The 22,081-nt window shown below is 41.5% G+C and overlaps 1 protein-coding gene across 9 annotated transcripts in view; it reads right to left on the bottom strand.

Annotated features, from left to right (window-relative positions):
• The window catches only part of kiaa0825 (KIAA0825 ortholog), a 120,430-nt gene that overhangs the window by 3,735 nt on the left and 94,614 nt on the right, over positions 1-22,081 (bottom strand). For 3 of the 9 annotated variants that reach the window (XM_042420832.1, XM_042420830.1, XM_042420829.1), the window contains one exon: positions 8,760-8,986. The exons of 1 other annotated variant lie outside the window; for it this stretch is intronic. In XM_042420832.1, the coding sequence (XP_042276766.1) occupies positions 8,760-8,986 (227 nt within the window). Of the gene's footprint in view, positions 1-1,523; positions 2,212-2,303; positions 2,402-7,907; positions 7,956-8,759; positions 8,987-9,023; positions 9,064-16,898; positions 16,956-22,081 lie in introns of those variants that run through there. 5 more of the 9 variants (XM_042420833.1, XM_042420835.1, XM_042420834.1 and 2 more) reach the window with 5 other exon arrangements.

The following is a 22,081-nucleotide window of genomic DNA, read 5'->3' on the forward strand; positions in this document are numbered from 1 at the left end:
AGATCATGAGAGACAGAGAGACAGTGGCCAGTGGTTTCCTCTGCAGCTGTCAGCGGGCTGAGTGGTTTCTCTCAGAGTATTGGGTGTTTGTGCTGCGCTGGGTGCCCTGCCTGCTCTGCCACTGGGACCGCTGTTTGTTTAAAAGGCTCGCCTGTCAAACAGAGAGCGCCACCGACAGCCAGACACTCAGCTAAATGACTCTGACAGCAGCCCTAATCAGAGGCTTCGCACATTGCCGCAGGGCCTGGAGGATCCATCATAACCCAAGCCTAAATATTTAAAGTGCTAAACTTTCCAAAGGTCAGGCCTTTCCATGCATGCCAGGGCGACATGTGTCAGAGAAGTAGGATGAGAGGGACGGAACAAGAGAGAGAGAGATGCAGAGTGAAAAGAAAGAGAGAATATGATTAAATGTCTACTTGCATTTCCACCCTTGTGAGAACCCCTTTCAGTTGTAGACATTTGAAGTCAGGTTACTTTTAGTGAATGGGCAAAATTTTGACTTCAACCATCTCATTTGGGGTTAGAAATTGGGATTAGTGTGAGAGACGAATTTGACAAGATTTTTGTATGTAAAAATAAACATTTCTCAACATTTCACATCACAAAGTGGAGATGAAACGAAGTGCCATGCCATTGGTCTGACGGGCCATTATTCCGAAACCCCAATAGTTCGAAAAACTTCCAATTGGACCAAAAGCCCATTAGTCCAATGGCCCATTATCCTGAAAACAAAAGACAACTGCTCTGAAAATACACTCTCCTTGGAGTTCTTTGCCTTTAATATCTAAGTGTATTTTGATGTGCAAATGCAAGGATTTTTTGTTTGCCCATTGGCTAAAAATATCAAGGCTTTAAAAATAGATAAATCAAATTAAAATAATTAAATTAAAATGAACAAAATACAATATACAACTTGACACTTAGTCTACCCATTGAAATTCCTCAGCATAAGGCAGATATCTCCCAGTAATTTCCATTGTCAAGCTTCTGCAGCATGATTTTGCTATTACATAGTAGCCTACTAATGTGTGTGAATAGGAGGTGTAATGTTAAAAGCACTTGTGAGAATGTCATCTCTACTTCCCCAGAAATATCAACTTTCTTGTATTTATCTCTTAACTTGATCCAACAGCTGTCCAATGATTATGCCAGACATTGTTTCCTGTTTACAGTGCAAGCACAGAAGAGACAAATTGCACATCTCAAACCCAAATTGTTCCTTTGCACCCTAGGCAATGCACTTAACTGGAGTAGAGAGTAGGCTAATACCAATCAAAATAATTGATGTTAACATAAGCACACTGCCCAGGGAGAAAGGGAATGATGTGTTGACCATTGAAATGCAATGATTTTCCTTTCACATGATCTGTAGGCCTGCACCTCTGTTTTCAACAGCACATCATATAATTATTTATATTTCATATTTTTTACATAAATCATGTACACCTAAGCTATTTACAGTTAACTCATTATCTGATCTAAAAATAGCAATATAACACACTGATGGAAAGGCTGATCAAATCTAGCCTATTGGAGAATAAAGTTTTGAGAAAAAAAAAACCTTAAAAATTACTTTCATAAGTGTTACAAAGCTGGTATTGGCAGGGCCACCATTCAGTAATCATTTTTATCCAAGGCTAATGCACAAAACACACAACATGGTGTAAGGAAGATGTGTCAAGTTTAATTTATTCTTTTTATGTTTAGCTATAATTTTTATTTGAAGATCAGCTCACATCAGCCTACAACAAGTGGCTGTGAAGTAGGCCTACAATTAGAACACATCCTGGGGATGAAAAGGCCTGGCGCCAATAAAACACAGAACTTGAAGACACTTTCTCAATAAACAACAAAATAATAAACTTATATATCTCTATCAACATTACAGAGAATACAGAGCTGGGGAATACAGGATCCTGGGAGCATATGGCCTATAGGGATGGGACCACACAAAATTGTGCACTGAATGCTGCACAGCATTCCAGTACTAATCCAATGTGTGGACTCGCTGATTATATTCACGCTTCAGACGCACAATTCTTTCCTCCAGGTGCTGCCATTTTCTTTTTGGTAGTGGCTGAGGTTATCCTTTTTCAGCAGCTGCAGTTGATGTTTCCACCAGACACTGCTCATCCTTATGCTGCCACAGGAAAATCCACAGTGATGGATGCCTCCTTTGCAGTGCCGAATTCCACCGTTGATGAAAACCTAAAACAATGAATAAAAACATGGTCAGATAACCAATTAAGTTTGTTAAAAAGTTACTAAATTGCAATTTAATATAGTTAAGTTCTTTTTACCTTCAACAAAGTTGTTTGTCCAGTTGATTGACATCCTGTCGAACATGTTCCACAGTTGTGGTGGAAACTGACTGCCATCATCAATGTAGTTTTGCTCACTGTAATGGATGAAATGAGCCAGACTAGGAGCCAGACTGTGTTAAGCAAACTGTAGCTCTATCAGTTGACAGAATCCTGAAATTCTGCCTCACTAAAGCCAATGGCAGGTATCCTATTGCCATGAATTTCCGTACACATTTCCGTTGCCTGCTATGCCTCTGGATATGAGAGGTCCAGTTCCTTTGTTCGTCTCCATAAGCTCTGGCAAAAGTGGAAAAAACAGCCCATGACCAACTCTTGGGCAGTTTGGTCTGAATTGCCAGCAGCAGTGAACTCTCAGTCACTTATTATGCACTGCGGTCTCCATCTGTGCCCAATTACACACTGCACCTTGCATTTGACGTATGTCAGTACCTGCCTGTATTGACCGACCATTTTGCCAGTCAACAAACATATAACCAATGGCACCACTCTACCCATGTACTTACCATGAATTGTCACAAACTGCTGGTAAGGCCTTGGGGAATGTGATATCAAATGTATACATCTTGGCACCTGCTGAGCTTGGCAAAATTCTCATCAGTACCAAAAATCAGAACTCCTTAGTCGTTGTCCTGATGACACAGAACGTCAGTTTCACACCATGTTTCAGGCCACCCATTTTCAACAAGCACCTCATTCATATTATGTGGTATTGGTGGTAAAAGTGAGGCACGTTTCTTATTCAGTTTTGAAAGGACATTACTGAATTCAGGGACATGGTCATCCTGCTGGGGATCTCTAACAACCTGATCATATTCCCCTTTTACAGGTTTTGAAGGGTCAAGCTCAATTGCCTCAACCATTTTCTGTTTAAGTGCACTGGACTCAATCACGTTCATATAATTTGGATGATTGTGATTTGACACGCTTATGGATATTGACATTTTTTTGTTCTATGTTAAATGTATGCAGTTTGAATGAAGGCATTGCAGATCTTTCATCAACAACACCAGTAAACAGTCTTCTGTTGCTTTGTTTTTGGTAATGGTACCCTTCGTATACCAAAACCTTCCCTTCTCGATTTCCTGGCTATATGGATGCCATTAGGCCTTCTACTGACAATCAACGGACAGCAGTTTGGATCAAGTTAAGAGATAAATACAAGAAAGTTGATCTTTCTGGTGAAGTAGAAGGGACATTCTAACAAGTGCTTTAAACGTTATACCTCCTATTCACGCAGATTAGTAGGCTAGGCTACTAGCCTATGTATTAATCATGCTGCCAAGCTTCTCAATGGAGATTACTGGGAGATATCTGCCTCACACTTAGTAATTTCAGTGAGTAAGTGTCATGTCGTGTATCTTGTGAAATGAACCTATTTTTAAAACCTTGACATTTTTAGCCAATGGGCATACTAAAAAGCAAACACTCGAAACCTTTTGTAATCGGTACGTTTGCATTTGCATGTCAAAATACACTACGATATTAAGGGCAAAAGATGACACCCCCCACCCCTCTCGTGCCCACTGATTATTCAGTACCATGGACAAGGCTGTCAGTCACTGAACTCCAGCAACTACAGAGTGTGTATTTTCAGAGAAATGGGCTTTCGGTCCGATGGAGCATTTGTCAAGCCATTGGGGTTTCAGAATAATGGGCCTTTAGACTAATGGCCAGTCCCCAAAATTGGTCCCACAGTAACTAAGACACTTAGATTCACCACAAACCTACAAACATTTTAAAAAATAAAAACTTGAGAAATAAAAAACAAGCTTCTAGACAGCAGCAAGTGAACAGTCTGCCCAGAGAACGCTGGACTCGCCAACAATGGACAAACCTTTTCAACCACTGCTACTTGACCAGAATAAGTTTTCAATTCAAGCAGCTTCTTCTTGCTGATGTTAAAGTTCGGAGTGTAAGGTTAGGTGTTTAAAGGTGATAGGTAAAGGTGAGGTCAGTGGATGTAGTCGGTGGAACGATGCACATACAATGATGTGTGTACTATGTCTGTGTGTGTATCTTCATCAGACTAAGTGTAGCCATGCCATGTAGTCCATGCTATCTCATTTCACGCTCTTGCACTTGGCCTTTGGTGTTGCAGCTCTACAGACAGCACTGAAGTGTACTCATAGTCTGCCGTGCACTTTTGCACGCAGGTGTCTGCAAAGTAGAGTGCATGGGAATGAATCCTTATAGGAGAGAACACAGAGGACTTTTGCGAGGAGACAGAAAGTGTTTGCCCGTCATTAGTTTTTCAGTGAACTAAATTAGTTCTTTAGCAAGCAAAGTCATAGTATGTAATACACATCTGTCCTAGTCTGAATTCAATCTGCAGTATACCTTGAAATAAAGCAAAAAAGAAATAAAAATGCATCTTTCAAGCTCAGGGTGACACGACAAACTAAAAGGAGGATTAGAAGCCTTGTAAAAAAGGAAACAAGTTATTATTTGGGAATGGATACTGTACATTAGAATCTAGTTCAGTTGGGGTAAATGACAAGTTCACAATACGGGGCAAGGGGTCATCTCTTTGACTCAATTTCCATTGAGAAGCAAACATCCAATTCAATTTAGATATGTGCCTGTGCAAGGCCATGAGCCAGAGGGAGATTGTAACTGACAGCCATTGGACAGCTGGCTGGATTTGAATATTGACGAGACAGAGACTTGACAGAAGGGATTATGCTCTACCTTCTGATTTACTAGCCGCTACACTGATCCATTCTATTGTCAGATCAACTCAATGTCAGGTCTACAGTATGTCCGTGCGGTGCGGTGATGCCACTCAGTATTAGGACCTACCTGAGATCCATCTCAATCCAAAGTGATGTCCACTCAAAAGATACAAGACACACACTAAATCAACAAGGACAAAAAATATGCAATATCAAAGCAAATCTATTTCAAAGCAAACACAAGCTGCTTCTCTCTAATGTTGCTGTGTTCAATATAGACAAACACAAATACATACACACGCAATGTTTGTATGACAATACTTAATTTTGTAACTACTAACCTTAACCCTCTAGCATAACTAAGTAAAAGGAGTCCTGTAAAGAGTCTGACTCTTTCCTTTTTTTTCTCATGTTTCTAATCTTGTGATGACATCTTTATTTCATGTCTAAAAATACAAATAAACAAACTCATACACAGGTGCACACACACGTGCATGCATAAACATCTGCATTGTCCAGTATTATGTTCACTGCCTCTTTTCAGTTTTGAGTCTTTTTGAACAAAATTCAACTGTTGTATCCTTCCTCAACAAACTTAATATCCAAATTTCATTGAATGTGTGTTGATGTTTATATGTTATGTGTGAGCATGTGGGTCAAAGCAACAGTTTTACCCACGTCAAATCCAGCCCCGTTTCCCACCCAGCACGCACCCTCCCATCTCGAGGACCGCCGAGAGCAGGCGAGTCATGGAGCGCCTGATCAAAGGGCCTCGGACTGATCTGTGAAGGCCCTTTGAAAGGACATCCACAGTTACACATGTTGACACGCTTGTACGTGCTTGGGCACAAACACACACCCTGAGTGTCAGGGGCATGTATACACACACACACACACACACACACACACACACACACACACACACACACACACACACACACACACACACACACACACACACACAAACACACAAAATCACGAACACGCCATCGCTTTAAACTTCAAATCCAAGCAATGATGATTCTAGCACATCAGAGGGCTAAAAGCGCCTTTTTCTCAAATACACCACACACACAGATGTATACACACACAAACACAGATCCTAATGCCAACACCACTGAGGACTCCAAAGACAGAGAGAGAAGAAGAAGAGGGAGGTGGAGGAAGATGTAATGTTGTGACATATCTCTTCTGAAAAGTTCAGGTTTGGGATCACAATCTACTGGTGTATAAAGACTAATGCAACAGACATAATGACTAATGTAATAGACCTATAAGAATAAGAGACATTTAGTACTATTTAGTACTACATTTAGTACAGGCATAGCAGACAGACTCGACTTATGGCATGCATGTACTGGACAACGTATTTTAAATATGTTCTTATGGGTTACTATTTGATTTTTAAATATAAATGAATACATCATAGGAGAGCAACTTGTATTTTATTTAATCTGCTGTTGTGTTTTGCCTCCACCCTCCTGAGGCCTCCATCAATTTGTGTGTTGCTGGTGATGGTGATGATGATGATGGTGTTGGGAGTGGGAAGGTGGTAGAGGATTCTACAATGGGTACCAATGTATAGAAATGATGTAACAATAATATTTCTTTAGCAAAAGAACCCAAATTTGCTTTCATACAAGATATCATTCTATTATTTGAAGAAATATGACTGTGTATTCACATCACATGACCACATATTTCGAATCCTCTGCCTGGCTCTTTCTACCTCCTCACTATTCTCTCCAGTCATCCAGGGGAAAGTTTGTGTAAATTTGCAGTGGCTTAATTACTGAATAATTTAGACCATGCTCCAAATTAATGTAGACATCTCCATATTAATGTGTTTGCTCACCTATTCCACATTTATTTGTACTGCGGACAGGAGGGTAGCAATTATCACAGCATATCATAGCAGTTGTGCCAGTATTTCAAACATCATTAGGCGACTTGTCCACCACTGTGTGACTGTGAGCACTACTCTGTTGGACACAGTTTGGTACATTCCTCAAATAGGCTCACAGTGGTTCTGTGGGTAAGATCTATCAAATCTTGCTCTGGAAAAAACGGGTGAGGAGGTTTGTTTGTGTTTGACAAGGTGGTGTCCAATTTAGAGTCCTTGCTGTTTGTGAATGTATTATTATGAGCAGAACACCTGCCACGTCTACACAGTCAATGTCCTCTGGTCAGGGTAGTATAGTGGCTGACTAGCTGATTGCTCCACGAAGACACTGAGTTCTGCACATGGCCCAGGAGGTTGACAGCTCTCTGCTCCTCTAATCTCCTCTCCTAACCCCCCTTTTCCCCACCTTACCTCACCTTTCTTTTCTTCCTCCTCAGTCTCCTGACTGGCTCTTGTTAGGAGCTTGGCTGAGCAGCCTGGCACCTTTCACTGAAACAGCACCCAAGAGGAGGTTGTGACACAGAGAATGCGAAGTGTATGTGTGTGTGTGTGTGACCTCTCTCACTTGAGCTACTGTAAATCATTATAGAAAGGCCCTTCGTTAAATAAGCCAACCACCTTGGCACCTTTCAGTCGAGTCCCCTGTATGCCTGAAACCGCCTCTCAAACTCCCACTGCATGGGGCACAACAATTAATTCCGAAAAGGAAACAAAAAGCAACTACAAATACATCTTAGCTTTTGTTTTCAGTCTTGCATTTCTGATGTTTGTTGACAGGAATAAAATGACATCTTTAACAACTGATGCATGTATATCTGAGCATGACAACCCTCTTTCATCTACCCCATATGCCCATATGACCACCCTGTTCCTCCTGCCTTCACCCTCCACTTATATGTTACTGCAGTAACAAGGGGAGGCTAAGCTAGTTGAGCAGTCAGTAAGTCAGCCATTCAGCCTGGCAGGCAGGAAGGCAGGCAGAGAGGCAGGTACCTCTTAATGGCTCCAGTGTGCCTGCAGGTCTCTGGGATCAAAAATCTCAGCAGAGCCAATCTGTCTTTCCCCATGAGCCAAAGGGAGAGAAGGACAGGGGGTGAGAGATGGAGGGAGAGAAATAGATAAGTAGGCAGGTAGAAGATAGAAAGCAAAAAGAGAAAATGTACTTACTTTGACAAGAATAAACATTGGGAGACAAAATGCACACACAGATATATGTGCACATAACATGCACATATCGTACATAATGAAACTACAAGTATAATCTCACACACAAGCTAAAAAACTACTATGTAAGACAAAGCCCAAGGTTCAACCTGAATGCATTAAGTTTTTTGACTGGGTCTCCTTCATATCTGTCAATTCCTGAATCTTTATGAAGACTGCGTTAAGGCGGGGGGGGGGATGATGAAACTCATATGACGTGTCGTAGAAACAAATCAGAGGGAAAAAGTGTTTGTAGTTGTTCCAAATGGCCACACTCAAAGGTGGGGTGAAAAGCTGGCTGTCATAGAAAGGGGCGAGACGCGATAATCGTTCAAATGAGGATAATGGTGCATACTTTCCAATAACCTTTCCTGTAAGGAGTTCATAGTGTTGCACTCCTTTGAACAAACAAAAAGTACCAAGTAGTTGTGTGAAGAATGAAATGAAATGATGAGCTTAAGAGAGAAGTGCAAATCCTGCCTACTTTCTCCCCTCTGCAAACCTGTCCAATTGCCGCATGAAGTGAGCATGATTGTAAGATTTTCAGTTTAGGAGACTTACAGAAATTGTCCTGATGCTGACCCCCAATTCTGACCTCAGAGAGGTGTCTCTCTACGATTTGTATCAGAATTATTTGAAAATTTCATTGCTAACCTTCAAGCTTTGTATCCTTTGTCCAGTCTTGGTACATCAGTTCTCTACAATCAACAGTCTTTTCTTCCATCTTCTGCCTTTTCTCGCAGTCCGCCAACAGCCAACATTCACTTGTCTCCAGCCCAGGCTCACTTGTTGCCTTCAGCCTTTCCCTGCAGTCAACATGTACCTTCAATTCCCTAGTCCAACCTCCTCTGCCACCGCAAGATGTGCAGGTCCCCAACTTCCTTTAGAGAATAATAATTAAAGCCTCCTTTAACATACCATCTCCTTCCGTGTTGTGTGTCTCCATTTCCTTTCAACCCTGTCACCAAATGCATAAAATATCACCCATGAATTAATGAACAAAGATGATTCAGATAAACAGTCAGTAGCTTTAGATTTTGCCCTCCACACACACACACACACACACACACACACACACATATAAGCACAAACACTGAGAACAAGCATTCACTCATGCAATCTCCCCACTGAACAGCATACAGAGGGAAAAAAAGATGTTCATTGTGATTTCACCTCAATGTGCTACCAGGAAATAGCCTATTACTTATTCAGTACTTTCTCTTTGTTATTTGTGCATATATAAACTGTCAAATCTACTAAGGAGCGCTGAGGGTTGAGAAACTGCTACTTGCTCTCAGACAAAGGCCTCACTCTCAGACATTGATCTGGCAAAACTTCTATTCAAACCCCTCCACATATTTCCATAGCAACTATGAATAAATTGCATTTTTCAGCATATTCAACTTTTTCCTGGATTATGTAGTGGCTTAGTTGGGTAGGTTTGCTAGTACGGCCGATTTCATGGTGAGAGATTGGGTTGAAGAACAGACAGACAAGTTGGAAAAAAACTGAACTAACTGGCTCCCTGTCGAGACATCAACTACCACATCAAGACTAATGCGAGCAGACAGTGCAAATTGTTGGATTTTTCACAGTTGTGACACAACATGCAATGATACAACAATGGCTGCGTTGAAATATTTTGGATTGAATCAACTTCATCAAGTGCGGTGTCATCACTCATTGATTACAGTCCCTGCTGCAGTGCATCAAATCACTTATTTACAAGTTGACCAATCTGACCAATCACAGGCATTTAATTCATGCACGCCATGGTTAACTGGTCTCTTCCTCCCAAACACTGGTGCTGTAAGAGAGTGGTGACTTCTCAGGCAATCTGCAGGCGCAATATAACTGGACAATGCAAGGGGTAAATCCTTTTGAGTTGGTTGCATGGTTGCAGGGATGGAAATTTAGCTTGATGTCATTGACGTTTAAACAACAGTTGCACTATGTAATTAACAAGACAGAGAGCTGTAGCTTCATCACTGCAGTCAATATCTAAAGCAACAAGAGCCACAGGAAAAAGGCACCCACACATATCATCAAGGTAATTGCCATAGCCTAGTACATAGTACTTGGCGTTTTTTAAGCAGAGCCTATCTAAGTCACCAGGTAAAACTGTGTTGTTTTAAGAGTATATCACTTGAAAATACCTGTCAGTAGTTGCACAGTGTGGTGAAATTAACTGACACCAGTTGGTGTGTAAATCCTCAGTGACGGCCATACTGTAAATAGTGCAGTGTTCAAGCTTCATTCATAATGACATTATTAGCAATGGGCTCCCGTGGTTTTTCTGGGCCTGCAATGCACTGATTAGTCCATGCAGACATTGATCTCACCTTGCTATGTTGTGTGTGTGTGTGTGTGTGTGTGTGTCTTGGCTTGGGGAGCTCTGTTATTGTGTATCAGATCAGGGCCTTGTTCTCTTACCATTTCAAACAGTTCATTTTCTACCATGCTAATGGCAGTTTTAGGGGGTTAAGGAGATAAATAAATCCTTGCTGTCACTTCATTTAAAATCAAATGCCACTTAATTATAGCTGTATGTGTTTTCAAACACTTTGCATAATTTATTGTTCTGCTCCATCCTAATCTCCAGATCCTTATCGCATGTGCTCTATTTTACCCCCTCTGTCCTTATAATAAAATTATAATGCTCCCACTCTCAGTTTTCCTTTCTCTTTCTTGCTGCCAACAGCAGTGTGAAAGAGATAAGGAAGGCGATGAAAAGACATTTTTAAGTTGTGCCTCACCTAGTACGGATTTGATGCTGTAAAGGTCTATTGTCAACTCAGGAGAGCGCGCACACACACACACACACACACACAACCCTCTGGCAGTGTCGCAGTTCTTACAACCAAGATACAAACACTGTCAAATTCTATAAAAAAGAGCGACGTAACATCATCATTCATGATTTTGTTATAAGCGCACACGTTCCAAAAAATAACTAATGCAAGCATGCTGACGAGATTTTTTAACCTTTATCCATGTGATGTCAAGGAGCTTTCCCTGATTTGCATGTGTACTGTACAGACCCACACTTTCATTTCTTTGTAGCACTAACGTGCCAGAAAGAACTACACACATTAGTGACATTAATGTACTAGCGAGGTGTAGGTCATAAAGGGAGGTGAGGGGCACTAATATGCTACTTTACTGGCTGAGGCTGCCATCATCAACACTAAATGTCAGATCACATCAGTCATTTTCTCTCTTTTGGAAAAAAATAAAAAGTTAAAAAGTTGGCATTCTGTTCTATTGACCTTGCTCACAACTCAATGAAAATTTCTTATGAGATTAAATTAATGGGCCATTAAAATAGAGGGGCAGAGAGAGAACTTTAAAAAGGCCTTAATTAAATTGCGAGTAAATGCAAAATAACATTACACTGACTAAGATGGATTTAATGTTGAAAACAAATCAGAATCATTTTATTCACTAAACTTAATAACTTAGGAGAATTTGGTGTCACTGACAGACGCAGATACTGACAACCTTTGCACACACACAGCATGACCCCAAATCCATTGTAAGTGCAAGAGTTATATCATAATTTATATGCAGTTAGACACAGTGGAGTATACATCTCACTATACATTCATGCAATCACCATTTCTATCATTTTGCATTCAGGGAGCATAGTGTACTGTATAGCTGCAGCTGCTGAGGGAGTGGTAATGTAATTGTCCGGCAGTACAGTGGACCAGAAGACAGATTTAATCCTTGTAATCAGTGGATTTTGATTCTTGAGCATTTATATCATTTAACTAAGTACAACAAGTAAAGACCTAGTTTAAATAAGCAAACACAGGCAACATCTGAAACTATCATTTTTGACAAGCCACTGATTAAGAAAGCAAGTAAGAGCTCCAACTGTTTTTGATTTGAAAGCAGCACGTATTTTGTTGGCAGTTGATCGTGTTATTTCTTTACATAAAAAACACAACAAAAATACCTCCTAATAAGTACCTTACTTTACTCAACTTGGGCAAATAAAAGCCTTTCATATAAGTTGGTGAAGGATACACACACACATACACACACACACAAAATCTGTAACACCTCCATCAATGAGCTTCAGTCAACGTGAATTGGGAGCAGATGGTGTGTGCATACCTAACAAGATGTGTATGCGGCTTTCTGTTCCACAGAATCAGAAGCAGTAGCTTCAGTGTTACCATAACTAGGTAATGGATGGGAGGAGCATGCAGTTGTGCATCCTCTCTGTGGGCCTTCCATCCTGGGCCAGTCGATGGACCAGACAGGCTGGGGCTTAGTATATCACATAGATCCCATGGCTGGACAGCAGAGCCGACAAATACAAGTCAATAGGAAGGTACTGCTTTTGAATATTCACAGTAGTGTCTAGTGGCAGGCTGCATATTAATTGGCCACAGAAAAATCGTGCTCTGTCTTTGATGCAGATTTTGTAAAGATTCCTTGACTGAGAAAGAAAAGAAAAGGCAATCCGTGAGGTGTGCATGGAGTTGTGCGTGTGGTAGTGGTGGTGTTGGGTGTGGGTGAGAGGTGAGGTTGTATTCTCTTGATTGAGTGACTTAACAGCTGGGTCACTTAAACCAACACAATCAATGTCAGTCAAGTCAATCTGAGTTCAAAACACAGAATTCATTGCAAATAAACTAATATTGTATAGTATAAACTTCAGATAGACACCACTATATAATTACAATAAAGTAGATTGCTTAGCCTCAGAAAACCATCAATCATATACAGTATAGCCATTCCAAACATATTCCCTATAGAGAAGCATAAAGATATTGCTATTGAGCTTTTGAAATGTCAGGGCAATGGAAACCCAGGCATTGTGCAATTACATAATGATTATTGCAAAAACTTTCTCCCCCTCACTCAGTGTGGCTGTAATATGCAGTGGATGGCCATGGGGGTTCATTAGTGAGAACAGGCTGCTGTTGAAAAGCTCTAGTTTCACCTCTGATCCCGACTAATGTGATTTGGACCTGAGATTGGTAGTGGAGAGATTAGATGCTAGCTCACCTCAGGGTGGGAACCAGAGAAGGAGACATACATCAATGTTGTTTGCTTTCAAACTCAAACGTCTTCTTACCTCTAATTTGCTCTGAAGCATCTGCAAAAAGTGTCTAGAAAGCATTCATCGTCTAATTTATTTTGCAGTGAAGGAGAATTGGTGGGGCTGAGCGGGTGCTTGCTAATCCACTCAGTTACATTTTGGAGTGCATGATTTGGGCTTTCATAACAAATCAATTGATTTGTTGTGAGTAAGACTGGAGAACGGAAGACCAGCTATGGATGACAACTGTGTTAGCATTCTCCTCTTATTACCTCATGGCTTACCCCCATGGCCCGCACTGCCAGTCGCAATGTCAGACTACTCCTTCTTTCATTTCCTTTTCATTAAGCCTCTGCGCTCTCTGTCACTTCTTAGCCTCCATCCTTACAGACCCTCCAATTCCATCCATATACTCCTTGTGCCCCCTCCACCTCCTCCATTATGTCTCTACCTCTTTCCCTCATTCCTCTCTCCCCCTCTCATTAGGTCATAGTTGTGGTGATTTGTCAGGGTGGCTGTGTTGATTAATAGGCCGACGGAGCCCCTATATTTGGGGGCTGTCAGCGGGGCTCCAGAGTGCCAGGGCCACCCCGCTGAGCTCCCTCACCACCCAGGTGGCCCCATTTGGGCTAAATGAGCTGTGAAGGGTCCCGGCTATGCCCGCCTGCCCCACACTCAGACGTTACGCACAAACACACACGCATGCATAGACACAAAAAGGCACACATGCGGGCACACACACACACACACACACACACACTCTGAGATGCAGGCGCACATGCAGGCACGCTCACGTACTCAACACCCTGGCTCTCACTGCCACGCACCCCTGCGTTCCCACATGATTTGTCACACTCCATCAATAGACAATAAGTTACTGCCACTCTAGCCTGTCAATGGGCCCTGTCTTCAGCAGACCCCTCTATGGTGTCTCCTAGCCCGAGGGGGGGGTGGGGGTGAGAAAGGGTGAAAGAGAGAGAAAGTAGCGATCATGTAGTAGTTGAGAATGAAAACGGAGAGGAATAAAAAGAGTCCGGAAGAGAATGAGGATGAGAAATATGCATGTGTATGAAAGAGAAAGAAAATAAAGACAGGTAGGTGGATAGAAAAGAGAGAAAGAGGATGCAGGAGATATTAGACAAATTGCTTTGCTATGCATCCCACATCCCAATGGAGGGTTTACAGAACTCGTCCTGATGCACAGGCAAGTAGCCAGGTTCAAGGAAATGGGAGTCTGAGCCTGTATGTGTGTTCGTGTGTGTGTAGAGTAACATGGTTCAGCTGCTCCAAGCCAATTGCCTGGCCTTGGAGTCAGAGGCAGGTTGTGTGCATGAATGCGTGTGAATGCGAACGTCCCTCTTTGCAAGATTATTTTTGTTCTCCCCAAACTAGGAGGGGGAGACCTTGGTGAATGAGATCATCCTGCTGTATTGCACAGGCACACACACACACACACACACCCACAAATGCACAAGCACACACACCTCCACAATGATTCAATCTGATGATGGGTATTGGAGGGGAAACTGGAATCTGTGAAGGTCAGAAAAGTCTGAACAGTAACATCCACCACTGCAGGCTACTGCCACTGTCTCCACTCTTACACTGTCATTACTGCTGGCTGGCTAGCTCTCATTATCAACTTACTTTATCAAATACACTTCATTATCAGCTTGTCCTTAACAGACAGATGGGATGGACCCTCCAGCAAATGACAGAGTAACTGGTATAAAGTGATTCCTTTTAAAGTCTATTCAATGAACGGGTCATAACACATATAGTCCTCTGCTATTAGTTTATCTGTGATTTACACTTGATTGGACATCTGGAGGAAGAAAAAAAGTGTTATGTTTCTTCAGAAAATACTGTTTAATTGTACCAATGGCTATGCATTATAATTACATCTGAAGTGATTATAGTCATTATGAAGTCGTTATTTCTGAGACTGTTGAACATATGAAAGGCGGATGGATACACTGGCTGAATAGACAGCTGTTACTGAAGATGTAAGTAACAGACAGCCCTATCACGCTGGCAATATGGACGACCATGAAATTAAGACTCAACGTATAGTAATTACAATGACAATGAGCTTTGTTCGACGTGTCAAGTATCAATCTAACACTTGCCAGGCAGCTTTCATATCATAGCTAATAGGCAGTTGGCGGGCCAGGCCGTTGCCAACCACTGAACCAAACTATTCATAAGCCGGCCCTTGTCATTGTGCTTAGCAGTTGACGTAACAGTAACACACACATCAGCTACATGTGCCCCCATGCAAATGAGTGCATTAGAGCAGACCTCGGAGAGCGGAGCGTGGCCAATAAATCCAGCCAGGGTGAGAAATGTAGCCTTTACCATGCGTGTCCAACCCCATCTATTTAACCTAATTACACACACCATACCAGGTAATAAAAGTCTGCATGCCATCAATTCTGACATCCCATCCAGGGCACTGAGAGGAATGTCTATTAAGATCTATAAATCTTCAGGGTAGTGATCTTATCTAGGTATAAAGTGTGTGAAAGGGTGTCTCAGTAGGCGGCTGTGTCTTTCCTCCGTGAATGTGTGTGTGTGTGTGACAGAGAGACTGAAGTGAGTCAGTATAGCTCCCATATACTTTTGACACGTATGTATGTATGTGCATGTCCGGCTATGTGCCTTTTCAACTACTTGTGCATCAGTCTGCTGGTACTGTAATGGAGCACACGAGTGAGTGAACGCACCCGCCTGTGTGCAGCTGAGTTGTAAGTCAAATTCTGGATGCAGGAGGTGCCACACAAAGAGATGAACCCACCGATGGGGTTCAACCATCCCTATTCTCTTTATGGGCTCTAATCCAAAGTGAAAAGACAAAACAACAAATAGCTGATTCAGACAGCAGTAAAACACGCCACCAATCCTGGTTTTGGCCGACTGCTTTTCCTAACCAGGTGTTTCATGTCGCTCAATGACAGGCTTGTCTGTCATGCCGGAGGCCGGGCGGAACGTGGCTGCAGGTACTTTCACTTTCCGACGTCACGCCTTGCGATTGGTTAAAGAAAACAGCATGGAGTTGCCGCAGCCAGTGTTTTAGCCACAGGCGGCTGGAGATAAATAGATGTAGTCACAGTAGCTTCACTTGCACTCTCCTCGCCTTTGTCTGCAGCACACCTGAGCTACACCTGATCCCCATCCCCACCCATGGATGTGGATCTTTGAAAGAGAGGATGAAGTGGTAAGGTGAAGCAATTCACAAAAGGAAGGGTGAGGGGAGTGAAAGACAAATAGCTGAGAGGTGATGAATCCTATTGTAGGAAGCCATCGCTGTGAACCATTTCAACTTTTCACCTCTCTGGCTAATTGGCAGAAAGAGGATCATTCATGTTAGAGTGGCAGCATTATTGCATTAAACACGATTAAATATACTGGCTATTGGGTGAGAGATGACAGCTTAGTAAAAGGAGCATGAATAAAAATAGAAATATTATCTAGGAGCTCACTAAAACTACTGTACAGTGGCATACAGTAGTTCAGCTGTAATTGCAATCATACTAAACGATAAATTGTTTTTAATGTGGTTCCTGATATTTACTTTTATAAAACATTGAAACCTTGCTTTCAGCTCTATGCAATACTCAATAGACAAGTCAATTTAGTGCTTCCACATCCCAAATATCAATGAAGAATTTGCCCTAACAAGCAAACATTTCAACAACCATAATGAAAACAGCCATACGGGCCTGTCTCCAACTCACTCTCTCTCTCATCATTTTGATGGCATATCACCCACCCAGTCTGCAATTTTCAGCTTCCTGAGAAAAAAAAGAAGAAGAAAAAAAACAGGATCACCACACCTGGATTTCCACTCCAGGATGTCATCCATGGAATTCAGCAGAAAAGCTAATCCATCAAACTCTGTAAAAAGAACAGCGTGGGTGTGTGTATTTTCTATTAAAAAGGATTACTCCATTACCAAAACACACCCGGTTTGAAAAGCCAGCTCAGAATATACGGTTTGGTAAATTGATTTATTACTGATTTATCTCGCATAAGCCTAAGACAGTGTTGGTTTTTGGATAAGTGCAGGCTTTGTGTCACAAACAATTACTGTTTCATATAGCTGGCTAAGAAAAGCTGGTGAATTCGCAGCGGCTGCTGTCAGAACATCAGGCTGTTGTGGCCCCTGTCACTGCAGAATACGCTAAATGGCTAGGATTGATAGCCAAGTTTGCTGGGAGGAGGGACTTCTTTCTCATTGCACTTTGTGCTTAGTTTGAAAATGGCAAACCCCAAAATAGTCACACATACAAACACATCTGCACAAATACAAAGATTTATAAACAGAGGCACATATAGAGTTTTATTCATGAACGTACACACGACACACAAAGGCGGTTAAATGGTGATTCGCTGTTGGTTTATGAAGATTATGCTCTTCTTCATTGTCACATGTTTGCTGCATTGTGCCTCTACTCTCTACAGAGCTCACAGCTTCAAAGCTCCTCCAGTGCAATTGTTGTCTCAGTCACCTATTATAAACAACGCATTTTTAGAGAAAAGGCAGTAATTGTGCAAAAGTGTGGCACAAATGGTTTTGTAACATTACTGTATGCCTTCCTTCAATGCAACCCATACACAGGACCCTGAAAGCTCTCATCAATTGAAGTTCTGCTTTCATCCAGCATAAAAGCTATGTTTGCAATTGAGCTTTGGTGCTATACCTTTCCTCGCCTTTACCCCCAACCTCTCCGCCTTGTTTCATATGAGTGCACAACCACAATGGCTTGAGTAATGGGTCCAAAATGCCTTTTCCTTGAACAAAATCACTGTTTTTGTGGGTCATGCGGAGGTAACTGAGACCTGTACAACTTGAACAGACTACTGCTATTACTAATTCCTCTCTCTCTCTCTCTCTCTATTCTAATAGTGAAACCATTCTGCAGTATCTCACAGGCCCCATCATTTAGCCTGGCTCAATGCAATATACACACACACGACAGAGAAAAAGTACGAGAAAGAGAGAGAGGCACACAGAGAAAAACACAGGGGGAGAGAAAGAGAGAACACAGGTCAACCACAGAGCTTTTTCCTTGTTTGAAAATGTCAACATCAAAGAGAAGCTTCTCTCCATTGGTGGGGGCGTGCTGGTGGGCTGTGGATGTTTCCCTGCTGCAGAATGAATTGGGGTCCAAAGCCAAACCAAGAGCAGTCTAAAATAGCCTGGTGACTGGGTGGTTATGGCCTCACATCTTATATGAGTCGAAGCCGCATGCTTTTAGTGCCCAGTGGCTGGCCTTGTTTGCCGCATTACACTGTAACTAGGATGTATAGTGGGAGAAAAGTGCTAGAGTGTTACATTGGCACAAAGGTTTTGGTTGAAAAGTTATTCTTAGTTTAAAAATCCTTTAATTTAGCTTGTAAACGACAAACATCCTGTCATAAAAGTTAAATTATTGACAATTTTGCTTTTCTCTCACTGTGTGTCAGCTGTAAATGGACCCAAGACACTGCCAGTTACTCCAAACTCACATCCTTTCACCACCTGCTGACGTAATATCCTTTGACATGTATCCTCTATCACATATGACAGCGTGTTGTGGGTGTGAGCACATGTGTGTGTACGTACATGCATGTTTAGAAGCGTGAGCAGGCTGCAGACAGTGGCCACTGGGAAATCAAGGAGCACTTTGTCATGCATCTTTAAATGTGTGACACTGCGTCTCATGAGACGGCGCCTGATTGGTCTACGAGGCATCAAAGAATGACGGGTGAGTGATGGCCTCGAGGGGATATAATGTGTGTGTGAGTTGTGTGTGTGTGCTGGCTGGGGTTAGAGACACAGGACAGCACTGTGACATGTCTGGGTGGCACCCTGTCAAAGCCAGCTGGCAACGTCTTATAATGTTGCCATCAGGGAGTCATACGCCACTCTAGTCTCAGTTTTCAAGATTCATATAATTTTAACCCATATGTGAACTTCAACACAGAGAAAAAAAATTGAATCAGCTTTTAACCGACCAATCACTCTTTACATAGAGATTTGTTGGACCGTGGATATCATAATGAATGCATGTCAAACAAGTCAGGAACAAGAACATACAGCATGTGCAAGTACCAAAAAACTCACTATCAAAAATTCACACTGTAAATTAAAGGAACTCATGTTTTTACATTTGACATCTTGCCATCACTTTAAGAATAATTTATAATGACTGCACAATAGGATCAAGCTCAAAAGCCCACACCACCAGCATTACAACCAAGTCCATAGCACAGAGTGCAATTCTGTAATCAACAGCACGAGACATGTTTCAAACGGAATGCACACTGTAAAAAAAAAGCACGGATGAAGAGAATATATCAGACAAAAATATTGTGCTGTTAAATATCATTAATCTTTTATGTTTGGAGTATTTCTGCATTGTATTAAGGTATGATGTCTTTTACTTTTTTGCTGCAGGGTGCTTAATTTACTGTACGTCGTCAGTCTTCCTGGTATCAGTGTAATTCAGTTGGTTTGCTACATTTCATAGAAATATTTTTGACCACCTGCAGAGACAAAGTGTAAACTTGTTGCATTTGATACAGAGAAGCAAGAGTCATAGCCTTCTATTATCTTTAGTTTTCTGACTGCATTGCATTCTGATCTACTGGGGCTGCTATCACTTTAGTATCTCTGCCTCTACAGTGATGGGGTTTTCTTTGTAGGACTGTTGAATACCACTGCAACTCTCTCTAGAAAGAAGATGCAATGTTTGTTCCCTGAAAACATAGTAAAAAAATCAAAGCAATTTTCAGTCCATTAGTTGTAAAAAAAAAAAAAAAAAAAAAGAAAGAAAAAAGGTTTTCCAAAATGACAGAATAATCAAGAAATTAGATGGTTAATTTTCTTTTTTTTTTATTTTAAATAACTGATGTTCCGCCTTTCCCTGAATTTGTTTTGGGGAAACAAACACATTGCCGTCCTGTTTGAGGCAGAGCACCCAATGGAAATTCACTACAGCTTCCTCAGCAAACCTATTTCCTCTTGTGAACTATAAAGAAAGTCTTTGCTCTTTAATTATGTTGCACTGAAAATGTGCTGATGTTATAGATGGGTGAAATATTTCTAATTTTGCTGCTCTGGACATGTCTCTTTAGACATTAATTTGAGGGAATAAAAAAGCATACCAACAAAATGAATGCAGAAAAGATGCAAGGTGCATAATCAATGGCTGTTTTAATGATGCTAAAATCTTTCAGGATGGATTTCTCATTTAATTTGAATATTTGCAACCATGAAATGCAGACTGCGTTATGATATGATACAGTGCATTTATAGTAAAGTCAAAAACACAGAGGAGTTTTTAAATCAAAAGTAGAACAAATAATGGGGATTTTTTTAAATAATATGATAGGTTGTATGTAATCTATAGTAACCCTATTACTATCATGTTGGAATAAGCTTGTAGTTTCTTTAAATACAAAAAAGAAGCAACAGCTTCATCCTCTGGTGTGTGAATCATGTGTGGCTGCTGTAAAGAAGAGCTGAAATCCAAAACCAACAGGGGGCAGGCATAATTACCGAGCATGTCCCTCATATTTACTATCTTTTAATAAGCTACTGACATAGAGCAGACAATGGCCTGTCATCTTTATTTTGAGTTTATTTGTATTATGTTTAGTCGTATTTTCATCAGTGTACAAGGACTGGCATGGAGTGAGAGAGAGTGTTTAACTTTGTCTCCCTGGTCTCTGGTTCTGATAGATGTTACCAGCTCTTACCACCCGAGAGGTGGAGAGAGAGAGAGAGAGAGAGAGAGAGAGAGACAGAGAGACAGAGTGAGGGAGGAGGAGGATTTACGCTGGCACCGCATTTTTGTCCAATTAATAGATTGCCAGTGTGTTGCGTATTTTGCATGACAAAGGAGGGTAATATTAAACTGCCATTTGTAATGAAAATGCACTTTGCAAATTAAAAAGTGCAGAAACCCAATTTTTCCTACCTCTTTAGGAAATAAACAGTCCTTAACCAATTAAAGCGCATTGTAATAATTCTGTGATTTATTGCAGGTTGTTTAACTTTCAAAACTCGGCTAACCTATATTAAGGTCACAATCCATCATGTCTTGCATGGAGTGCTGTGGAGTAATGGCTGTTGTATTAGCTGCTTTTGATGATAGTATGAAAGAAGTATTAGCACTTGTCAACAAAACTGCTTACAACATAACATTAGCATGCATGAGCTGCGTCGCCTATTCATTATCTTGGCAGCTCCACACACGCGGTTACTGCCTTATAAAACATTTTGCCAGGCCGAGAGCACACGCACACTGTTTGGTTTTGTGATAGAGTGGCAACATGCAAACCAAGGGGCTCGCTCTGGTTGCAATGCAAACAGGTACCGGAAAGATGGAACAGTCTCTGTGAGACATAAGTGAGGATGGGAGGAAGAGCGAGGGAGAGAAGGAAGGAATGAGGGATGGATAAAGGATAAAGGAGATCACTCTCCATCTTTGCCTTGATTACTCTTCTTCAGTTAAGCTTCAGTCTCTGTGTTATAAACACACTAGAAAATGTCCACTGGCTGACAGCGGAAGAAAGGGAGAGAGGATAGGGGAAACAGAATGGATGAATGCAATGAGGGTGAGAGAGAGTACAATGTTATGAAAAAGCTACCAGCCTTTAGAGTTGAGCTGAGGCTGAATGATGACTGGCAAGAAAAAGGTAGCGCCAGAAGCGATACGGAAAGAGGTAGACACAATAGAAGCTGAGCTGTGAGGGTAACATTTGGAGGGCTGTTGAAGCAGATACAATGTGGAGAAAGAGAGAGCTTCAGTGGTAAGAAGCAACTGATTTGAAAGACAGAAAGATGGAGATGATGAGGGGGTTGAGGGTGAGACATGGGTTGAAATAGAGAGAGAGAGAGAGAGAGAGACAGATGTAAACACAGAGAAAG

This window comes from Thunnus maccoyii, chromosome 9, assembly GCF_910596095.1.
Source record: "Thunnus maccoyii chromosome 9, fThuMac1.1, whole genome shotgun sequence".
In the NCBI taxonomy this organism is placed as follows: domain Eukaryota; kingdom Metazoa; phylum Chordata; class Actinopteri; order Scombriformes; family Scombridae; genus Thunnus; species Thunnus maccoyii.